This window comes from Jaculus jaculus, chromosome 10 (assembly GCF_020740685.1).
Source record: "Jaculus jaculus isolate mJacJac1 chromosome 10, mJacJac1.mat.Y.cur, whole genome shotgun sequence".
NCBI classification, from domain to species: domain Eukaryota; kingdom Metazoa; phylum Chordata; class Mammalia; order Rodentia; family Dipodidae; genus Jaculus; species Jaculus jaculus.
Genome location: NC_059111.1, coordinates 1,023,425 through 1,044,222, shown reverse-complemented (window position 1 = coordinate 1,044,222; position 20,798 = coordinate 1,023,425). Strand labels below are relative to the sequence as shown.

Below are 20,798 nucleotides of genomic sequence, written 5' to 3'. Positions count from 1 at the left end.
ACTGAGGGCCCATGTATCACCTGATGGATTCTCATCACCAGTTATATTATAAATTTAACGCAATAGTACTCCTTCCAGGGCTGGAAGGATGGCTTAGCAATTAAGGCATTTGCCTTCAAAGCCTAAGGACCCAGGTTCAGTCCCCCAGGTCTCATGTTAGCCAGATGAATAAAGGGGCATACACATCTGGAGTTCGTTTCCAGTGGCTGGAGGCCCTGGCGCACCCATTCTTTCCCTCTCTCTCCCTCTTTCTCTGTCAAATAAATGAATATAAAATAATTAAAAAATAAATAGTACTCCTCCCCAAGATATTACTTGCTCAACCCCCTGTGTGATTCTGTCATTGTAGACAACATTGTCTCTGTGCACACTGAGCTCTGCTTAAGAGTTGTAGACCTTCCTGATTTTGTAGTCTGTGTTCTCAGGGAGAGGCTCAAGGTGCTGCACCCACAACAAGCATTCTTGACGTGTTTCTTTTGACACCTCTGCCCTGGTTGAAGCCAGTAAACATTTAAAGTCATCAGTGCTTCTATTTGAGAGAATATGTTTTACTATCTAAGCTTAGTAAGTAAGGATTGCTTTGCAAGGATTTATCAAAATACCCCCAGAATCTTGATAGCATGATATGGAAAACCTCATGTTTATGATGCCCAGGGTTGTATCAGTGACTCAGAGAGCACGCACTTTACAGACGTGGAAGTGGAAACCCAGGGAGAAGGCTTGCCTAAGCCCCCACTGTTCAGTGTCAAGCCCATGAAGAGGCTCAGAGAAGTCATTTCCCAAGTGGGCATTAGCACCCCATTTCTACGTTAGCTAAAGACTGGGCCCATACCTCGGTCAAAGCTAGGGCTCCTGGATGCTCGTTCATATACTGCCAACCCATTAGTTCACGAGAAGAGGTCAGCCCCTCGTGTGCACCATCTCTTCTTGTCTAACCCTCTGTGCTTAGGGAGGTGGATATAAAGAAGAGAATGGACAAGGGGAAGTGTTCAAGAGGAAGGCAAGAAGGAGACTCGGGAAGTTTTGCCTCTGCTCAGAAAAGTGCAAAGGAAGAAAGCATGCTCAAGGGAAGTTAGGTGCCCTACCCCTTTTGCCCTGGAGCTGTCTCTACATTCTTCTGGGTCCCTGGGTTGACAAAAGCGCATGTCTCAGGAAAGTGTGCTAGGACCCTGTCTGTTGAAAGCCCTGGAAGTAACCTTAACTGGCTGATTTTGCATTTGCAGGGATGTGACAAGAAAGCTATGGTATGGGACATGCGCTCCGGCCAGTGTGTGCAGGCCTTTGAAACACACGAGTCAGACATCAACAGTGTCCGGTCAGTGAGTAGAACAGTCACGCAATTCTCTGTCCTGTCAGCATCTGCTGGGCTCAGATTGGCCTCAGCCCAGGCCCACCCACAAACCCTCCAGAGTTGCCTGACCAAGACTGGGCTCCTCAGCAAGAGGGTTGGCTCTATCTCATAGAGAGTCAGAGTCTAATTGCCTTAGGGTCATCTGAAATCCTCCCTAAATGAATCAGTATTTCTCATCTGTTCAATGGTGAATACAACAGACCAGGTCCTTCAGAAAACAAACCAGATAAAATGCAAATAAGCCACAGTTTAAGTTGTGATGCTGATGAGCGCAGTATGAGGGAGTCGCACAGACATCAGTAGATGGCTGTTTTGCAGATAGAGCCCAAGGCCTCTCTGAGAGGCTGGCGTTTAAACTGAGGTCAAAATGACAAAGAGCCAGGCTTGCAGAGAGCTGGGGAAGAGCAGAGGCATGAAATGGTAATGGACCTGAAGAAAGGTCAGGTGACCACAGAGAGGTTGGGATTTGGAGGATGGAGTAGCTAACCTGAACACCTGGCTCTGGCTGTATGGAAGAGGCGCCCTAGAGGAGCAATGATAAAAGCATGGGGCTGAGGAGATGGCTTAGTGGTTCTCAGACTTCACAGGCAAGTGCCTTAACTGCTGAGCCATCTCTCTAGCTCCTTTAATTTTTTTGTTTGTTTGTTTTTTTCAAGGTAAGATCTCACTGTAGCCCAGGCTGACCTGGAATTCACTATGTAGTCTAGGGGTAGCCTCGAACTCATGGTGATCCTGCTACCTCTGCCTCCCGAGTGCTGGGATTAAAGATATGCACCACCACACCCAGCTTAGCTCCTTTAATTTTTTTTTTCTTTGGTTTTTCGAGATAGGGTCTCACTCTAGCCCAGGCTGACCTGGAATTCACTATGGAGTCTCAGGGTGGCCTCAAACTCATGGCAATCCTCCTACCTCTGCCTCCCGAGTGCTGGGATTAAAGGCGTGTGCCACCATGCCCGGCTTTTACTTTAATTTTTAAAAAATAAAATGCATGGGGCTGGGGACATAGTTCAGCAGTTAAAAATGCTTGCTTGGAAAGCCTAACAACGTGGGTTCAATTCCCCAGTACCCATGTAAAGCCAGAAGCACAAAGTGATGGCACATGCATCAACCTTGGCACACCCATTTCTTCCTCTTTCCCTTCTTCCCTCCCCACCTCTTGAAAATAAATATAAAATTTGAGGCAGGCATGGTAGTGCACACCTTTAATCCCAGCACTCAGAGGCAGTGGTAGGAGGATTGCCCTGAGTTCAAGACCACCCTGAGACTACATAGTGAATTCCTGATCAGTCTGGGCTAGAGATAGACCCTACCTCAAAAAAAAAAAAAAAAAAAGAATAAAAGAAACAAAAGAAAATTTATAGGGCAGGGGAGACAGCTTAACAGGTAAAGGTGCTTACTTGCAAAGGTTGCCGGCCTGGGTTTAATTCCCTAGCCACCCATGAAAAGCCAGACAGGCATTTGATTGCAGCTAGAGAACCTACCACACCCTTGTACACACATACGTGAAAATGAATAAAAATTTGGGCTGGAGAGATGGCTTAGTGGTTAAGGCATTTGCTTGTGAGGCCTAAGGACCCAGGTACAATTCCCCAGGACCCATGTAAGCCAGATGCATAAGATGGCACATGCATCTGGAGTTTGTTTGCAGCTGCTGAAGGTCTTGGCATGCCCATTCTCTCCCTCTGTCTCAAATAAATAAACTAGAACAAAATAGTTCAATAAATGGATAAAATTTTAACATAACTAAATAAAATGCACATTCTCTAACCCATGCAGTGCCCTAAGAACTCTGGCTTCCCTTGAACTTCCCTCTGTCCAGAAAGATATCCCTACTTCCTAGATTTGAAGTTAGATGATCCCCTGGGGCCAGTTCATGGCCTAGGTATTCATTCATGCCTCCACTGAGCCAGAGGGGGATGTGCCATTAAACATTGAGTATTTATGAATTATTTACTAGAGAAAAATAAAGAAATGGAGCCTAATCCTGCCTCTGGTGTGTAATTTAGGGTTTATATGTCCTCTGGTCATTAGGAGGAGTATTGAGCTGGTGGCACACATGCTTCAATCCTAGCACTCAAGAAGCAGAGGTAGGAGCATCCATGTGAGTTCGAGACCAGCCTGAGACTACATAATGAATTCCAGGTCAGCCTGGGCTAAAGCAAGACCCTTGTTGCAGTCAGGTTTGCATTGCTGGTAGAAATCCCCCAACCAAGAGCAGCTTGTGGGAAAAAGAGGTTTATTTTGGCTTACAGGCTCTAGGGGAAGCTCCACGATGGCAGGGGAAAACGATGATATGAGCAGAGGGTGGACATCAACCCCTGGCCAACATAAGGTGGACAACAGGAACGGGAGAGTGTGCCAAACACTTGAATGGGAAAATTGGCTATAGCAGCCATAAGCCCGCCCCCAACAATACACCGCCTCCAGGAGGCTTTAATTTCCAATTGCCATCAGGGGAACCTAGCATCCAGAACACCTAAGTTTATGGGGGACACCTGAATCAAACCACCGCACCCCTTCCTTGAAAAACCAAAAAAAAAAAAGTGTTGAATAGCATCATCATGTAGTTTTTATTTGACATATCAGATTCTTTACACAGCCTGAATTATTTAATCTTTACCATAAAGAATGTGCATTTCTATTATCCTTTTCGAATGAGGAAACCAAGGCTGGACAAAATGAATTCACTTGCCAGAATGCTGTATGTGGGGTTGGAGATGTGACTCAGTGGGTAATGGAACTTGCTGTGAAAGCATGAAGCCAAGAGTTGGATCCCCACAACCCAAGAAGTAGTCAGGTGTGACCATGTATACTGTAACTGCGGCCCTGAGGAAACAGGCGTAAGGACGGCTGCGACTCCATGGTCAGCCAATTTTACAAGAAGCAGGGAGCTCCAGGTTCAAGGAGAGAACTTGTGTCAGAGAAATAAGGTGGGAGGTGATGAAGGACACCAGCATATTCTGACCTCTACACATGTGTACAGGGCACATATATCCGCCCGCCCACACGCATACACACACACACATGCATATACAACACATACATACTACACATATCAAAAAACAACCTACATATAGTAAGTGGCAGTGCAGACAGTTGAGTGTGGCTGTGTGCACAGATGTCAGTGCCTGTGTTAATAACCTCTTTTTTTTGGTTTTTCGAGGTAGGGTCTCACTCTAGCACAGGCTGACCTGGAATTCACTACGAAGTCTCAGGGTGGCCTCGAATTCACGGCAGTCGTCCTATCTCTGCCTCCTGCATGCTAGGATTAAAGGTGTGTGCCACCACAACTGGCTCATAACCACTTTTTTTTTTTTTTTTTTTTTTTTTTTGGTTTTTCAAGGTAGGGTTCTCACTGTGGTCCAGGTTGACCTGGAATTCACTATGGAGTCTCAAGGTGGCCTCGAATTTATGGCAATCCTCCTACCTCTGCCTCCCTCGTGCTGGGATTAAAGGTGTGCACCACACCCCGCTATAACCAATTTCTTTTTTTTTTTAATATTTTTTTGTTCATTTTTTATTTATTTATTTGAGAGCGACAGACACAGAGAGAAAGACAGATAGAGGGAGAGGGAGAGTATGGGTGCACCAGGGCTTCCAGCCACTGCAAACGAACTCCAGACACGTGCGCCCCCTTGTCCATCTGGCTAACGTGGGATCTGGGTAACCGAGCCTCGAACCAGGGTCCTTAGGCTTCACAGGCAAGCGCTTAACCGCTAAACCATCTATCCAGCCCAATATAACCAATTTCTTAACCCAAGCTCTGTCTGAGCCCAGAGAATCAAGCACATCACAGGAATGCAGTGCCTGGTCCACTTTCTGCTTACAATGCTTTGCAGAGCCAGTGCCACTGCTAACTAACTAGAGGAAGGAAACGACAAGGCAGTGATGCATGAGGCTCCCTGTGGCCTCTACCATCTTCCTGTGTCCCCTAGAAGTGAGGGACACCTCCTTAGTAGTCCAATGGGGATCACGGGCTGGAAGTAACTGCTCTCTTGTAAGGTGTTTTCTGCCACTCTCTCTGCAGATACTACCCCAGTGGGGACGCTTTTGCTTCAGGATCAGATGATGCAACGGTATGTTTCTCAGTTCTGAGAGCTTTTCCAAGGCAAAAAAGATATGCTAGTTTTGTTTTATTTTCAAATATAACATTTTTAGCTGGGTGTGGTGGCACGTGTCTTTAATCCCTTAAATCACTCCAGAGGCAGATAAGAGGATGGCTGTGTATTCTAGGCCACACTGAGACTACATAGCAAATTCCTGATCAGCCTGGACTAGAGCAAGACCCTCCCTTGAAAAAAATCTTAAATTTATGTGTTGTCATAAGGGTACACATTTTAGCACCAAATTGTGTCATAAATGGCAAAGTGAAAATTCTTTAGGTACGAAGGAGTTGCTGCAGGTAAAACAAAGAGGGTAAGTAGCAGAGTGCTTGCCCGCATGTGTGAGCCTGTACTACCAAAACCAAAAAAGAAGAATCCATGCAGACCCTTCACAAGGGAATAAGTTTAAACCAACAAAACATCTGAAAGTATTTTCAAAACATCTATAGCCAAAGAACTTCCAGCATAAGTGACCAGATATCCATCTTCTTGGGCCTGGGCAGGAAGAGTGACAGAGGAGCCTGGATAGGGCCTGGGCATTGCCCTCCTGGAGGAGAGACTTGTCATGGCATAAAGAGCTTTTAGGACACCCCTGTCCTTTTACCTGGCCATGTCATTCATAGGAATAATTCTATCCTGAGGATTCTACTCCTAAGCTCTTCTGAAGAAGAATATATATGCGTCTATTATATTAAAATACCCATCATTTGTTACCTAGACAATATTGGGCCCATCAACCTGTCATCATGGATGATGGAAGAGGACAAAAAAGGAAAGGGGAGAAAACATCAAAATAGAAGAAGAGGGCTGGAGAGGGCTTAGAGGTTAAGGTATTTGCCTGTGAAGCCAAAGGACCCAGGTTCAATTCCCCAGGACCCACGTAAGCCAGATGCACAAGGGGGCGCACGCATCTGGAGTTCATTTGTAGTGGCTAGAGGCCCTGATGTGCCCATCCTCTCTCTGTCTGTCTCTCTTCTCTCTCTGCATGCAAATAAATAAATAAAATTAAAAAGATTTTAAAAATATAAGAAGAACTAGATGGAAAGAAAAAGGGGTTCACTGTAAGGAAAATGGTAGGGGAACAAAGGAGATGAGAATTGCCAGGCCTGGTGATGCACGCCTTTAATTCCAGGAGGCAGAGGTAGGAGCAACGTGAGCTCACGGCCACCCTGAGTGGATTCCAGGTCAGCCTGGGCTAGGGCAAGACCCTACCTCAAAACAACAACAACAGAAAAAGGAGATGAGAGGAAATTATGGTCAAAATACATTGTGTGCATTTGTGAGCATTGTCACTACACAGTACTTAATTGTGGGTGCAGGCAGCACTCATGTAAATGCCCTTGCAGTGGACTCAGTGAATCTGTTCTCTTCCAAAGAAGGAGGTAGAGGATGTTCATCATAGTATTATTTATAAAAGAAAAATAATTAGTAACAAGCAAAACACTTAACTGGCTACGGTCAAATAGATTCTGATATATCACCCATGTAAATCATGTTTGTTGAAGACTGTTTGATGTGGAAAAGCTTGTTTATATACTGTTGATAGAAACAATAATGAGACATCCTCCATCTGTTCCCACACATAAAAAAAGAACACAGAAGGAAGCCGCCCAGGCATTAACTAATGCCTCTGGGACCTGGGATGACTTTTGTTTGTTTCTTCATACAATTCTTAATATTTCTCAATTTTTGACCATGACCCTTTAGAAAGAATAAGATTTCATGTCTGTTTTTGTACCTAAGGAACTTTTCCATACTTGCTATTTCTTTGAGTTGCCACTGACCCATGGAGATTAACCTCAAACAGAAGTGAGGGATAAAATAGTAGGAGAGAGAGCTAAGGAGATTTTCTTCTGCCATCCCTTGAAAAACAGAAGCTGCTGGCACCTACCAGTAGCCCTGGGGTCAGCTCTCTCACATGCAGCCAGAACTAAGAGCTTCTTTGCACCCCAGTGTCGCCTGTACGACCTCCGGGCAGACAGAGAAGTGGCCATCTATTCCAAGGAGAGTATCATATTTGGAGCATCCAGTGTGGACTTCTCTCTCAGTGGTAAGACTTTATTTCAGAATCTTCTCTAGACGACAGAACCTGAAAGAAACCTAGCACCCTGCCAAGCTTTCCGTCCCCAGTTGTCCCACGGAGTACTAGGCTACAGCCACATCTGCGCATCCTCATGGGGCCTGCCACCCCGCCGCTCCACGGATCTCCCACCTCTCCTCCTCCCCCAGCCCTTTCGCCCCTGTGCTCTGCAGCTGTGGCTACTCTGCCTGCAGCTGGGGAGGCAGGTGGCCAGAGCTGTCTTCCCAGGCATCCCCCTGTTCCAGGGCTGTGCCTGTGCACAGGAAGCTGCTTCCACTGCTTGGAATTTCTCCAGCTGCTTTTCATGACAAACTCTTGCTCAGCTCTCAAAATCCAGCTCAGTCACTAAACCAGGCGTGGTGGAGCACGCCTTTAATCCCAGCACTGGGGAGGCAGAGGTAGGAGGATTGCTGTGAGTTCGAGACCACCCTGAGACTACATAGTGAATTCCAGGTCAGCCTGGGCTATTGTGAGACCCTACCTCGGAAAAAAAAAAAAAATCCAACTCAGTCGCTTTGACTGTATCTCAAGTTGAAGGGTTAGAAGTAATCTGCATGTCTGCCATACCCAGTTTGGTCCTCCTCCCCTATGGCCCAGTGGTACTTGACATGCGTGTGAGCCCTGACATCCCAGTCCCTGCCACACGATGCTGCGTTGACTTACTCTCTATGCCGCACATCCTCCAAGAGGCTGGGGCTAGGCTTTCTCCATGAAACGCAAAGGCAAGGCCCAGTGCCTGGCACACAGGAGTAGGCTTAGCTCCCTGTTGAATGAACAAAATGAGTAAACAGAAATGACAGCTAGGAAGGAAAAGCAGGAAATGGATTAATAATCACTGCATCATCTACTTCAAGGTCGCCTGCTGTTTGCCGGGTACAACGATTACACTATTAATGTCTGGGATGTGCTCAAGGGCTCCCGAGTCTCCATCCTATTTGGACATGAGAACCGTGTCAGTACTCTGCGAGTTTCCCCTGACGGGACGGCCTTCTGCTCGGGATCCTGGGATCACACCCTGAGAGTAAGAAAGACGTCCTTCCACTTTGCTGTCTGAGGGGGGAGGCAAGCGTGCCTTTCCGGAGCTGGGCTGCTGCTGCTGGGCTCTGCTGGCAGCTGCAGATGAGAGGCCATCTGAGGGGTTAAAGCCCCATCCACACAGAGGCAGACCACTGTGTCGAGAAAATACTGGGGCTACACAATCCAGAATGTTCCTTTGCCCCTGTGAGTTGATCTTGGGATTCTGGCCTTTGACAAATCACCATTACCAGTCTTCCCTCTACTGAGGGATTCTTAACCGCTTTCCTGACTGGTTGTGTTGTGTCGCAGTTCTCCCCCCCCCCCCGTAAGGTCCCCCAAGTGTGTGCACACTGGCCATGCAGCTGTTTCAGATTCTCAAGCTCCATGACTGTCCACCTCTGCCTCCCTGCAGAGTACCACAGTACTCCCTGTTCACAGAGCAGAGCTAACCTCTGTGCACTGTTCCAAAGCTGACAGGGGCTTAGCAGCTTCTCAGAAGCCCCCTTCCAAGCAGAAGTGCATGAGGGCTTTGAGGGTTTGGTTTGAGGCAGGTCTTTGGATGGACGGACTAGATTAGGATTAGACATATTTGAGACTTGGTAATTTTAAGATTGCTGGACACAGATGAGAAATTTCAAAGAAAGTCTCAGAAAGTAAACATTTTCTGCATTATCCTGAGACATGACCATCTGTTCTCAAGAGAGTAGGTTGAATGTTTAGCTTTAGGAAAAATAAAGGGATTTTTGCAAAATTCCTAAAACAGAAGTTAACTACTTTAGTGGTAAAGTGTTTCTGTTGCACACAGAGGGCTGTGCAGTTTGGTTCTAAGAGTTTCCAGTTCCTGTCAAGGAGGCCACAGATGCCCTGCAGCCTATTCACATAAGTGCGTGGCTGTCAGGGGCACTGAGACATGTTGAGTGCCCTGTTTTGTATACAGTATGTGTGTGCATATCATGTACACACAGGTGTACAGACTGATCTTATCTCTTTAAACTCAAGTCTTACAAGTTACTAACTACTGAAATGATCTGTTTTTGTCTTCACAGGTTTGGGCGTAATCATCTTCTCACAACATGCACATACGTGTGTGAATAGTGTAAATCCTTACATGCAAATAGCTACAATGTCAGAGGAGCCTAGGTTTCTTCTTTTAGTATTTATTTATTTATTTGAGAGAGAGAAAGTGAGAATGGGTATGCTAAGGCCTCCTGCCACTGTAAATGAACTCCAGACACGTGCATCACTTTGTGCATCTGGCTTTACGTAGATACTGGGGAATCATACCTGGGCTTTCAGGCTTTGCAAGTAAGCGCTTTTAACCCCAGAGTCACCTCTCCAGACTGAGCTGGGATTTCTTGCAGTTTAGCTTTCAGCTCCGTGTTAACTAAGCCACTCTAGGTATCATCATTAAAACCACCTCATGAGGACTGGAGAGCTAGCTCAGTTGATAAAGTGCTTGCCTTGCAAGCCTGAGGACCTGGTCCCCAGAAGCCCATTAAAAAAAAAAAAAAAAGGTGTGGTAGCACCTGCTTATAAACCCCTAGCAGTGGAGAGGTGGAGGCAGGAGGGTCTTTGAGGTTCAGTGACTAGCCAGCCCAGCCTACTTGGTGAATTGTAGACAAGAGAGAGAGACACTGTTTCAAAACAAAGCTGCATGGTATGCTCTGATAGGTACACACACCCGACAGTGTATTCATATGGGCCTCAGCACTACACGAGCACCTTTAAGTACAGTGTCTTTCATTTTGAACACTTTTTAGTTTGTCTGTATTTAAAGTCATTCTAGCCAATAAAATTCAGCAATGAAGATACTCCTTGTTACTTTTCTGAATCCAGTCCAAGTGTTCCAAAGTGCTTGAACAATCTGCCCTTTCCAGTGTGGACTGAGACAAGGACCCTTCCCCTAAATGTCTGGTCTTATGAACTGAGAAAGCCTGTGTTCATTGGTTCTGATTGCAAATATAATTTCACAAAGTCACTTTTTAAAGATGTGCTTTTATTGTAAAGGTACCTTTATTGCAGTTCCTGTTCAGTCATCTTTTTCAGATCCAGTGTTTTGGGGTGGACTATTATAAATGAAGCATAAACATGTATGCCAATAAGCAAAATGTTTGATTCATTAGGTGAGGAGGAGATGAGTCCCTGTGTCACGTGGACAGGGCCGTTTCCTGCATCTGAGGGAAAAGCTGAATGTTGTCTAAAACAAACTTTTTATAGCAAGCAACCGTTCTGTGTGGGTACAGTAAATTTATTTAAAAACCTACTGGTTGTATTATGGAAGCACTTGAGGTAGATCTTGTCCATATGCGTTATGAGTATCACACTGCAATGTAATTATATAGATAAGTTGATGAGCAGCTCTTAAATAATAATGATGTCTTTGCTATCAAAAGGAAATCCTGTCCTTATTTGAAATTCAACAGTTTCTTCTAGAGTATACCATGTGCTTTTTGTAAATAAGATCCTAGCCAAACATGGTAGCGCACGCCTTTAATCCCAGCACTCAGTAGGCAGAAGTGGGAGGATTGCCATGAGTTTGCGGCCACCCTACCTTGAAAAACCAAAATAAATAAATAAATAAAATCCTAGTCCTTTTTTTGCAGGTATGTGTTTATATGTGTCTGTGTTACATATGTAGAAGATGATATATGTGTGTGTGTGTGTGTGTGTATTTCTGCAGGCATGTGTTTGTGTGTGTCTATGTTGCATATGTAGATGACGTGTGTGTGTGTATTTCTGCAGGCATGTGTTTGTATGTGTCTTATGTTGCATATGTAGATGACGTGTGTGTGTGTGTATTTCTGCAGGCATGTGTTTGTGTATGTCTATGTAGCACATGTGTGATGTGTGTGTGCATGCAAACACGTACACACTGTGTGCATGCATGGGGAAGTTAGAGGACAACTTCAGGTGCCCATCTCTTGCTCATCCATGTGTGTACTTCCTTGAGACAGGATCTCATCCTGACTCACTCTATGCAGAGCCATTTGCCTTAGAGGAGCCACACAGAAGTAACATTAGCTCAGCTTTTATCTTTCTTTTGTTTTTTGAGGTAGGGTCTCACTCTAGTCCAGGCTGACCTGGAATTCACTATGTAGTCTCAGGGTGGCCTCGAACTCATGGCAATCCTCCCACCTCTGCCTCCCAAGTGCTGGGATTAAAGGTGTGTGCCACCACACCCAGCTTACTTCAGCTTTTGTAGGGAGAATTCCATGGTGTTGAGCCCATATATAACCACCATCCCTGTTGCCATGATTTCCTTGTTCATGGGCCTGTTGGGCAAACACTGCAACAGCTAGATGGAGAGGCAGATACCCACAGAGGATATAACTTGGTCCACCTGATTGAGTCACCCTGCAGGAGATGCCCCTTGGTGGACATTTCCATTAGATACCAGTATCCTTAGCAGTCAGGATGGTCCCATCACATACCTGTCATCAGTCTTCCAATGCTATTTTCAAGTCTCTGGCCATCCAGGCAATCAAGAATGCCTGTGAACCAGCAGAGTCTGGACTCCAGGCATCTCTCAGCACAGACATAAAGGAAAGCAAACACACTGGTTGAGTGGCCACTGGGAGATTTCCCTTCACCTTCACAGACCCCTGAGGGAGTGTGAATGAATGCTACAGCTGTCCACCTTCATAAAGAAACACCATACCCAGGGCTGGGGAGATGGCTCAGCAGCTCAGAGCACCTGCTGTCTAAGCATGAGGACCTGGTAAGGCCTTAGAACACCTGAGTTTACCCAGAACACTTGTAAAAAGCTGGCCATGGGCTGGAGAGTTGGCTTAGTGGTTAAAGTGCTTGCCTGTGAAGACTCGGGACTCATGTTTGACTCTCCAGGCCCCATGTAAGCCAGATGCACAGTGATGCAAGCACGCAAGGTCACACATGTGCACAGGGGGGCACATGTGTCTGGAGTTTGATTGCAGTGGCTAGAGGCCCTGGCGTGCCAATTCTCTCTTCCTACCCCCCTCACATAAAAAAGTCTGTTGTGCTTGATTCAATAATAAGCTGGGGCTGGAGAGATGGCTTAGCAGTTAAAAGGTTTGCCTACAAAGACAAAGGGTTCCGGTTCGACTCTACAGGACCCACATAAGCCAGATGCACAAGGGGGCACATGCATCTGGAGTTTGTCTGCAGTGGCTGGAGGCCCTGGTGCGCCCATTCTCTCTTCCAAATAAATTATACATTTTATATATATATATATATATATATATATGAAATATAATAATATATATATATAGGGGTTTTTTGAGGTAAGGTCTCATTCTAACCCAGGCTGACCTGGAATTCACCATGGAGTCTCAGGGTGGCCTCGAACTCGTAGTGATTCTCCTACCTCTGCCTCCCAAGTGCTGGGATTAAAGGTGTGCACCACCACACCTGGCCCAGCTTTTTATTTTTTTAAATATTTAAAAAATATATTATTTGCTGGGTCAGCCTGAGCTAGTGTGGGATCCTACCTCGAAAAAAAAAGCTAAAAAGCTGGGCATGGCCACCCATGGGGGAGTCCACTTGGGGTCTGGGGTCAGAGACTAGAGAATCACTGGGGTTGGCTGATGAGAGAAAAAAATAGGTCAGGCATGGTGGCCCATGCCCTTAATCCCCACACTTGAGAGGCCAAGGTAGGAGGATCGCCAAGGGCTCAAGACTACCCTGGGCTCGAGTGAATCCCAGGTCAGCCCGGGCTAGAGCAACACCCTATCTTGGAAAACAAAAGACAAAAAAAAAAAAAAAAACTCTGGAAGTATGTACATGAGCAATACAGAAGTTCTCGGGCCTCTGCGTGCACCCAAGCTCACACATGCATACATATAATACACCACACAACACATACTCTATACACTCATACAAAAAAAAAAAGGAAGGAAGAAAGGGAAAGACCTTATCCTATGGGCTTTTCTCCCCTTGGCCAATTGGTCATAAGCAACTCCCCAAGAGCCCACAAGCATGCAGCAAGAAAGAGGAGTCAATGCAAGAGGGGTTGGGGCTGAGCCACCTGCCCATACAGTGTTGTTGAACCTTCCGGACCCACACCTGAGTTCAGTCACTGATGCACTTTGCCATGCAATGACAGTGATGCTGTGTGCAGCCATTCATTCTCTGGGTCAGGAGATCAGACAACACGGAGTTCATATGGGAGCCCAAGTTGTGTGGTCATTAGAAAGGTTAGTCCTGCAGCTTTTACCATAACAAGCCTGCTTCCCAAAGGTGGAAGGTATAGATTTCCTTCAAAGTTGTAGAGGTCTACATTTTCTTATATCAATGCTCAGCCAGAGATGTTCAGCATCCCTGTATGATATCAAGTACAGTTCCTGTTGGATCAAAGCCCCCAGTAGTAGGGCCACCTTAGCACAGTCTGTGTGTTCTGTGAAGCATTCCCATTGTTCCCTAGACCACCATCCTGTGCATTGTGCTGAAGAATAGTCAAGTGTGCTGTGCTCTGCCTCAGAAATCCCAGATGGCCTACTGTAACAGACTGAACTCTAATTTTGAACTCTAATCCCAAAAGGATGGATTAGAAGATGGGGCTTTGGGGGTGATCATGAGAATGAAGTCTTTATGAGTGGGGCTATAAGAGATCCTAAGAGCCCTTTTGCCCCTTTCTAAAGAAAAAAAAAATTTTTTTTTAAAGGCATGCACCACCATGTTTGGCTAGATTTGTTTATTTGCAAGCAGAAAAAGAAGAGAGAGAAAATGGGTGCACCAGGACCTCCAGTGACTGCAAACTCCAGCTGTATGCACCACTTTGCACATCTGACTTTATGTGGGTATTGGGAATCGAACTCCAGTCCTTAGGCTCTGAAGACAAGTACCTTAACTGATGAGCCATATCTACAGCCCCCAAATATTTTATTTATTTATTTGCAAGCAGAGAAATACAAAGAAAGAGAGAATATGGGTGTGCCAGGGCCTCTAGCCACTGCAAACAAACTGCAGATGCATGAACCACCTTGTGTGCCTGGCTTATGTGGGTTCTGGGGAATTGAGCTTGGGTTGTTAGGGTTTACAGACAAGTGGCTGAGCCACCTCTTCAGTCCCTCCTTTGCCCTCCCTCGCTTTTTTTTTTTTTTTTTTTTTTCCTTTTTCAAGGTATACTCTCCCTGTAGCCCAGGCTGACCTGGAATTCACTCTGTAGTCACAGGGTGGCCTCGAACTCATGACAATTCTCCTACCTCTGCCTCCCGAGTGCTGGGATTAAAGACATGTGCCAGAATGCCCCGCTTCCTTTGCCATTTGTAATTTTTTTATTTATTTGTGGGGGTATGTGTGTTGTGGTGCACACGTGGAGGTCAGAGGACAACTTCAAGGGGTCTGTGCCCCACCTTTTGAGACGGGGTCTTGTACTGTTGCAAACAAACTGCCAGATTGCAAAGGAGCGGCTCAGTAGCTGGCCAGGCCTTCAAGCTCCAGGCTCCTGGTTCCGCTTCCCACTGTCATGGTGGGCCTTAGAATCGCAGGTGCGACTCTGCATTGGGCTTTGCGTTTGTGCTGGGGAAATGAATCCGGGCCAGCAGCCTTTGCAAGCACGCGTTTTAACAGCTGGCCCATCTCCTTTGCCTTTCTGCACTGAGGTCACAACAAGAAGGCTACTGCGTATTAGTAGGGCCCTCTCCACACTTGACCTTGGACTTTTCAGCCAACAAAACAGAAACAAATTTATATTGTTTCTAGGGCACCTAGGCAGTGACTCCGTCTATTATAGCAGCCTAGATGTTCTGAGATACCTACTAAGTGCTGTGCAGTAGTTGCAAAATGCAGCAACTTGTCAGAGGCCCTTCACCCATTGAACCATCTCCACAGGCCTCCCTAGTCTTTATTAAGTCTGCGGCTGGCGAGGTAGCCCAGGCGCAGCAGCAAACGAGGCCAGCCGCGGTTGCAGGAACCTGAGATGACCGGCGCCCTCCGTGACCTGCGACAACTACAGGCTCCATCGCAGCCGCGGGGTGGCGCTCGTGGCCTTCGCAGGGAAGCTCCGGGAGCCAGGCCCAGAGACCCGCCCGGCACGCAGCCAAGGCAGGAGACTCCCGGGAATGTCGGGAGATGGTGGCCTTGTGCACTCGGCTGGGCAGCATCGCGTCTGGTTGGAGGATCAAGGCGGCTGCGTGAGACCAGCGGGGTGGCCCGGCAGCCCAGGGACTCTGCAGAATGCCCCAGGCTTCTTCTGTCCTGGAATGCTTAGTGTGCAGTCTGGAGTTCCTATACTGATTGACTGATGATTGCTTTTTTGTTTTCTTGAAGCATGAACTCATTTTATCCTAGGCTGACCTGGAATTCACTCCGTAGCCCAGGTTGGCCTTGAACTCATGGTGATCCTCCAAATTTGGCCTCTTGAGTACTGGGATTATAGGTGTGAGCCCCTCCTGCACCTGGCTTCTTACATTTATTTGAAATAGGTTCTCATATAGCCTAAGATGGCCTGGGAGACATTATGGAGCTGAAGAGGACCTGGAACTTCTCATCCTCCTGCGTCCACCTCCGTGCTGGGATTACAGGAGCACACCACCATGCCTAGTTTTATATGGTGCTAGGGACTGAACCCAAGACTTTGTGCATGCTAGGCAGGCACTCTGCCAGGTGAGCGACAGCCCTGCACTGGGAATGCTCTCCTGGTAGTCCACCTGGCAGAAAGCAGCCTTGGCCCATGGCTATGGTAGAAGCAGGCTCAAAAGCCGCCTGGCACATCCTGAGTTTGCCTGCCTTGGCTTTGCCCTAGCCTCAGCCCACCTAGGGACTGTCAAAAAGTACCCAAGTCAGGGCTGGAGAGAGAGAGCATAACGGTTAAGGTGCTTGCCTGGAAAGCCAAAGGACCCAAGTTTAACTCCCCAGGACCCATAAGCCAGATGCACAAGGGGCGCAAGCATCTGGAGTTCATTTGCAGTGGCTGGAGGCCCAGGCATGCCCCTTCTCTCCCTCTCCTCTCTGTCTTTCTCTGTCTCCCTGCCTATTTCTGTATCTCTCTCTCAAATATATTTTTAAAAAATTAAGTATTAAAAAAAAAAAGAAGTACTCAACTCAGATCTGCATTGCTTTGTTGGTATAGAGATTCCCAAGTACCATAAAGTCCCCAGTAGGGAGGCCCAGGTAGGGCGTATTGAATATACTGTTAGAGATTCAAACTCCTTGGGAAGTGGAGATGGTCACCCAGTGGGGACAGTGACACAGAGGCTTTACTTTAAATCCACTGCTCATTGCCTCACAGGGACCTCCAGGTTCCCAGCTTCTAGCTGGGGATCCTTAAGTCTCTGTGCTGTAGCCTAGAGAGGCAGCCCTAGGCCTTCCGCGCCTATGCAGAGATAAGGGCCAGAAAAACTCTCAGGTTGGGGTTGAAGCTTAGTGGTGAAGTGCAAGCATATATGAGGCTCTGGGCACCACCAGAAAGGAAAAGAAACAGACAAGAAATCTATCCTTAAGTAAGCCCACAAGCAGGTCCCTTGGATTCTGAGCTAAACCTCTTGTTTCCTTCCTTTTACACCCCACTGGGGCTGAATCAAGCGTGAAGTGACCCACATTATAGAATAAATGAAGCTTAACTATTATAACCTGCAGTCTATAAAAAGGTTGAGTACTGTCAGCAGTTTTGTTTAGACCTCCTATGGTTCCAGTTAAAGGACAAGCAAAATAGAAGCTGAAGTTCAAAACAAAAGAAAGCTGAGATCCTCAAATTGGATAAATAGGATTTGTCCTCTCTCTCCCACTGATGTTGAAATGTCCCTGCCAGGAATTCAAGTCTCTTTGGAACTACTGGCTTTATTTTCTCAGGTGACAACCTTTCAACCTAGTGAGTTTACTGTTCCCCAGCTGTGAGTTAAAAGGTGAATGTTCTAAGGCACAGAATTAAATGGTTCCTTTGCTGCACTGTGTTGGGCTGCTGTTTATTATCCTGGCTCTTCAGGGCTCCTTTCTCCAGGAGTGCCTGGTAGTTGGAATCTTCCATCTTAAACCCAAGAGTTATAAAATGATCTAGAGCTTCCTACGAATTTTTGGAGTGTTTTTCGTTTTGTGCTGGGGATTGAGCTCAGGCTCTACTACCCAGCTTCACCCAGCCAACCCTGTGCATTTTGAGTTCAGTTTACACATCAGGAAGCAGTCTAATTCTCCTCTTCTTTTGTCCCTTGTAAGATGGCTTTTGCTTCTCTGCCATAAGACCCTTTCCACCACATCACTGGTGAAAGCCACTACTCCAGATCTTCCTGTCCTGCTTGTTGACAATGTCCATCATGTATTTCTGGAAACAGTTATAAGTTCTAAGAATTTTAAGACATTTTTACCTGCCTAACTATGGCCAGCTAAGTGACAATTTTAGGTGAATAAAAACAGGAAAACCTCTTCCGTGGAGACATTTACATCTGCATACTAGAGGGAGACCTGCAGGGATGACTGGACCAGTGTTTACATGGGGACCCAGGTGGCCATTCTCTGTGGGGAAATGGGGGTCTACAGGTTCACTGCTGCAAAGTAATGCAGAGCACAGCACACTCCATTAACTGGCCACAATGTGGCCAAGAGTGGAGCTGAGCCTCTCTGGCCTATCTGCCACCTCCTGAGCTACTGCTGCCATGTCCCAGTTCCAAAAGATCCTGAAAGCGCCCACAATTCAAGGCAATAACAACGTAACATAACAACAAACCTTCCTAAGGAATCTTTTGAAACCTAATAATTTCGGGGAGTACTAGATTTATAAGTTTTTCCTCTGACTTTAATACATTTTTAATTACCTTCAAATTTTTAAGCTTTTTCAAAAAGAAGCTTTGCTTTTCTAGAATTCATTAAATTCTTGTTCTTAGGAGTGACTTGAATTGAGTTCCTTAACTGTACATCATGTGACAATGCTTTGGTTTAATCAACACACAAGCTCATAAAACTTTCCTCTTTTCCATTTTCCACTCTGCAGGCAACTCAAAACCTATAAGGTAGTGAATAGTGCTATCCTTCCAGGCTTCCTTGCTCATTACTACCCTTGCATTCTATTGAATTAACCCCCCTACATTTGGGGTTTTGTTTTTTGTGTTTTGAGACAGGACCTCATGCTGGGAATTCAGTTCAGTAGAGCACTTGGCTAGCATGCAGAAGGCCCCGATTCCATCCCTAGTACCACGTAAACTGAGTGTGGTAGTGCACACCTATAATCCCAGAATCACAGAGTGGAGGCTGGAGGACCAGAAGTTCAAGGTCATCTTTGGCTATGTAGCAAGTTCAAGCCCAGCCTGCCTGGGATATGTGAAACTCTGTCTCTAAAATAAAGTCAATGGGAATAAATTTCCAAGTGAATTCAAAAGAGCTAAAGAGATGGCTTAGCTGTTAAGGTGCTTGTCTGTGAAGCATAAAGATCCAGGTTCGATTCCCCATTACCCACGTAAGCCAGATGCACTAGGGGGCACATGTGTCTGGAGTTCATTTGCAGTGACTAGAGGTCCTGGTGCACCCATTCTATCTGCCTCTCTCTCTCTCACACACACACACAAATAAATAAAATAAAAATAATTTTTTTAAAAAAGAGCCAAAAATTCTCCATTCCACTTTGGGCAATAAAGAGTATCTTCAGAAATTGGATTTTTTTCCCATAAAATATTACCAAGAAAAGAAAAAAGCTACGCCAAGATGAGGAGGCATATTCCCTAGCAGCTTTGGGACATTAAGCAACAAGAGCTAGACCACTCTCCTCAAACATCTGGCTCTACCTCATGTCCTGTGCATGAAGGCAGAATTAAATCCTCCCAAAACAGTTGTGGCAAGAGAGCCTCCTCGAGGGTGCCCGGAGGCCCGGGGTGGCCAGGCATGCAGACCGGCTCCTTGCACCTTGCCTGGATGCTCTGCCATGTGATCTTTGCTAAAAGCCAAGTTCCTGCAAGAACACAATGCTCCCATTCCCCTGGGGTACTTTACACTAATGTCCTGCCCTGCCCTCCCCTGAAATTCTAACATAGTCAGCATAGATGTGGTTTGATTCAGGTGTTACTCATAAACTTAGGCATTGTGACTGCTAGGTTCCCAGCTGATGGTAATTTGGGAATTAGTGCCTCCTGGAGGCAGTGTATTGTTGGGGGTGGGCTTATGGGTGTTATAGCCAGCTTCCTCTTGCCAGTGTTTGGCACACTTTCCTATTGTTGGTGACCACCTGATGTTGGCCAGGAGGTGATTCCACCCTCTGCACATGCCATTGTCTTCCTCGGCCATCATGGAGCTTTCTCTTGAGTCTGTAAGCCAAAATAAACTCTTTTTTCTAAAAGCTGCTCTTGGTCAGGTGTTTTCTTGCCAGCAATACAAACCTGACTGCAATAGATGCAAAACATTGTTCTTGCTCCAAAGGGATAAGAGCTTATTCTGAGCCAAATATGAGAGCCTGGAACAGAGTTGGTTGTGAATGACATGGTCCACTATGCCAACAGTGATAGGAATTTTCATAGTCACATAATAAAGTCATACATTAATGCATTTAATACCTTGGTGGAATAAAAGTATGGTGGCACACACCTATAATCACAGTACTTGGAAGGTGGTGGCAAGATCAGGAGTTCAAGATCAACCTTGGTTACATAGTTGAGGCCAAGTCTGGGCTCTATAATACTGACTCAAAAAAAAAAAAAAACAAAACAGTGACATCTGGTAGGCAGGTTAACACAAAACAGGGACATTTCTGAAATGTCTTAAATGCTCTGATGACATTCTTAGTTTTTGGCTTGGTGGCAGCTAGGTGTGTCAAGGACTTTGGGCTATCTTTACATTACCCTATCTCTAGATAGCACAAAATCATTTTCTGTATCTCAAACTTGCAGCACTGCAATTCTCCTGAATCAAGTTCTAATCCACCAGCCTGCAAAATCTTCAATACAAGTGTAGTTTTTTCAGGGAACTTCAGTTCAGACTGGTCTTGGTCCTGCCAATGGAGAGGGCTCCACACGGTTACTCTCAACAGCCTGAGGCACTCCCCAGACTTTTAGGGACCTAGACCTTGGCTAAACCCAGGATTTGTGGCTTTAGCACAGAAAGGATTCCAGAAAGAACTGGCATAAAGAGTTGAAGATTTTGTTAAATATATTTTAATAAAGGCTTAAACATGAGGGTTAGGAGAAAGAAGGAGAGCTAAGATCAAGAATAAAAGCCCACCCAAGAGCCTGAGTGTGGGCTCCTTCTATTCTGCCTTCCCATCTATAGCTCTCCCAGTTGAGCATAATCTGGAGCCAGGCTAAAGGACTTCTGGTTTAAGCCTCCTTCAGTAAACAGTCTCCTCCCCAAAATCTCA

The 20,798-nt window shown here is 46.0% G+C and overlaps 1 protein-coding gene across 1 annotated transcript in view; it reads left to right on the top strand.

The window, feature by feature from the left end:
• Gnb5 (G protein subunit beta 5) overlaps positions 1 to 10,538 on the top strand; it is a 40,785-nt gene extending 30,247 nt beyond the window's left edge. The window contains exons 7-11 of the mRNA XM_004662478.2: positions 1,224 to 1,315; positions 5,379 to 5,427; positions 7,408 to 7,504; positions 8,389 to 8,555; positions 9,598 to 10,538. Of these exons, the coding sequence (XP_004662535.2) occupies positions 1,224 to 1,315; positions 5,379 to 5,427; positions 7,408 to 7,504; positions 8,389 to 8,555; positions 9,598 to 9,609 (417 nt within the window). The 3' untranslated portion in view covers positions 9,610 to 10,538. The remainder of the gene's footprint in view (positions 1 to 1,223; positions 1,316 to 5,378; positions 5,428 to 7,407; positions 7,505 to 8,388; positions 8,556 to 9,597) is intronic.
• Positions 10,539 to 20,798: the final 10,260 nt, after the last annotated feature.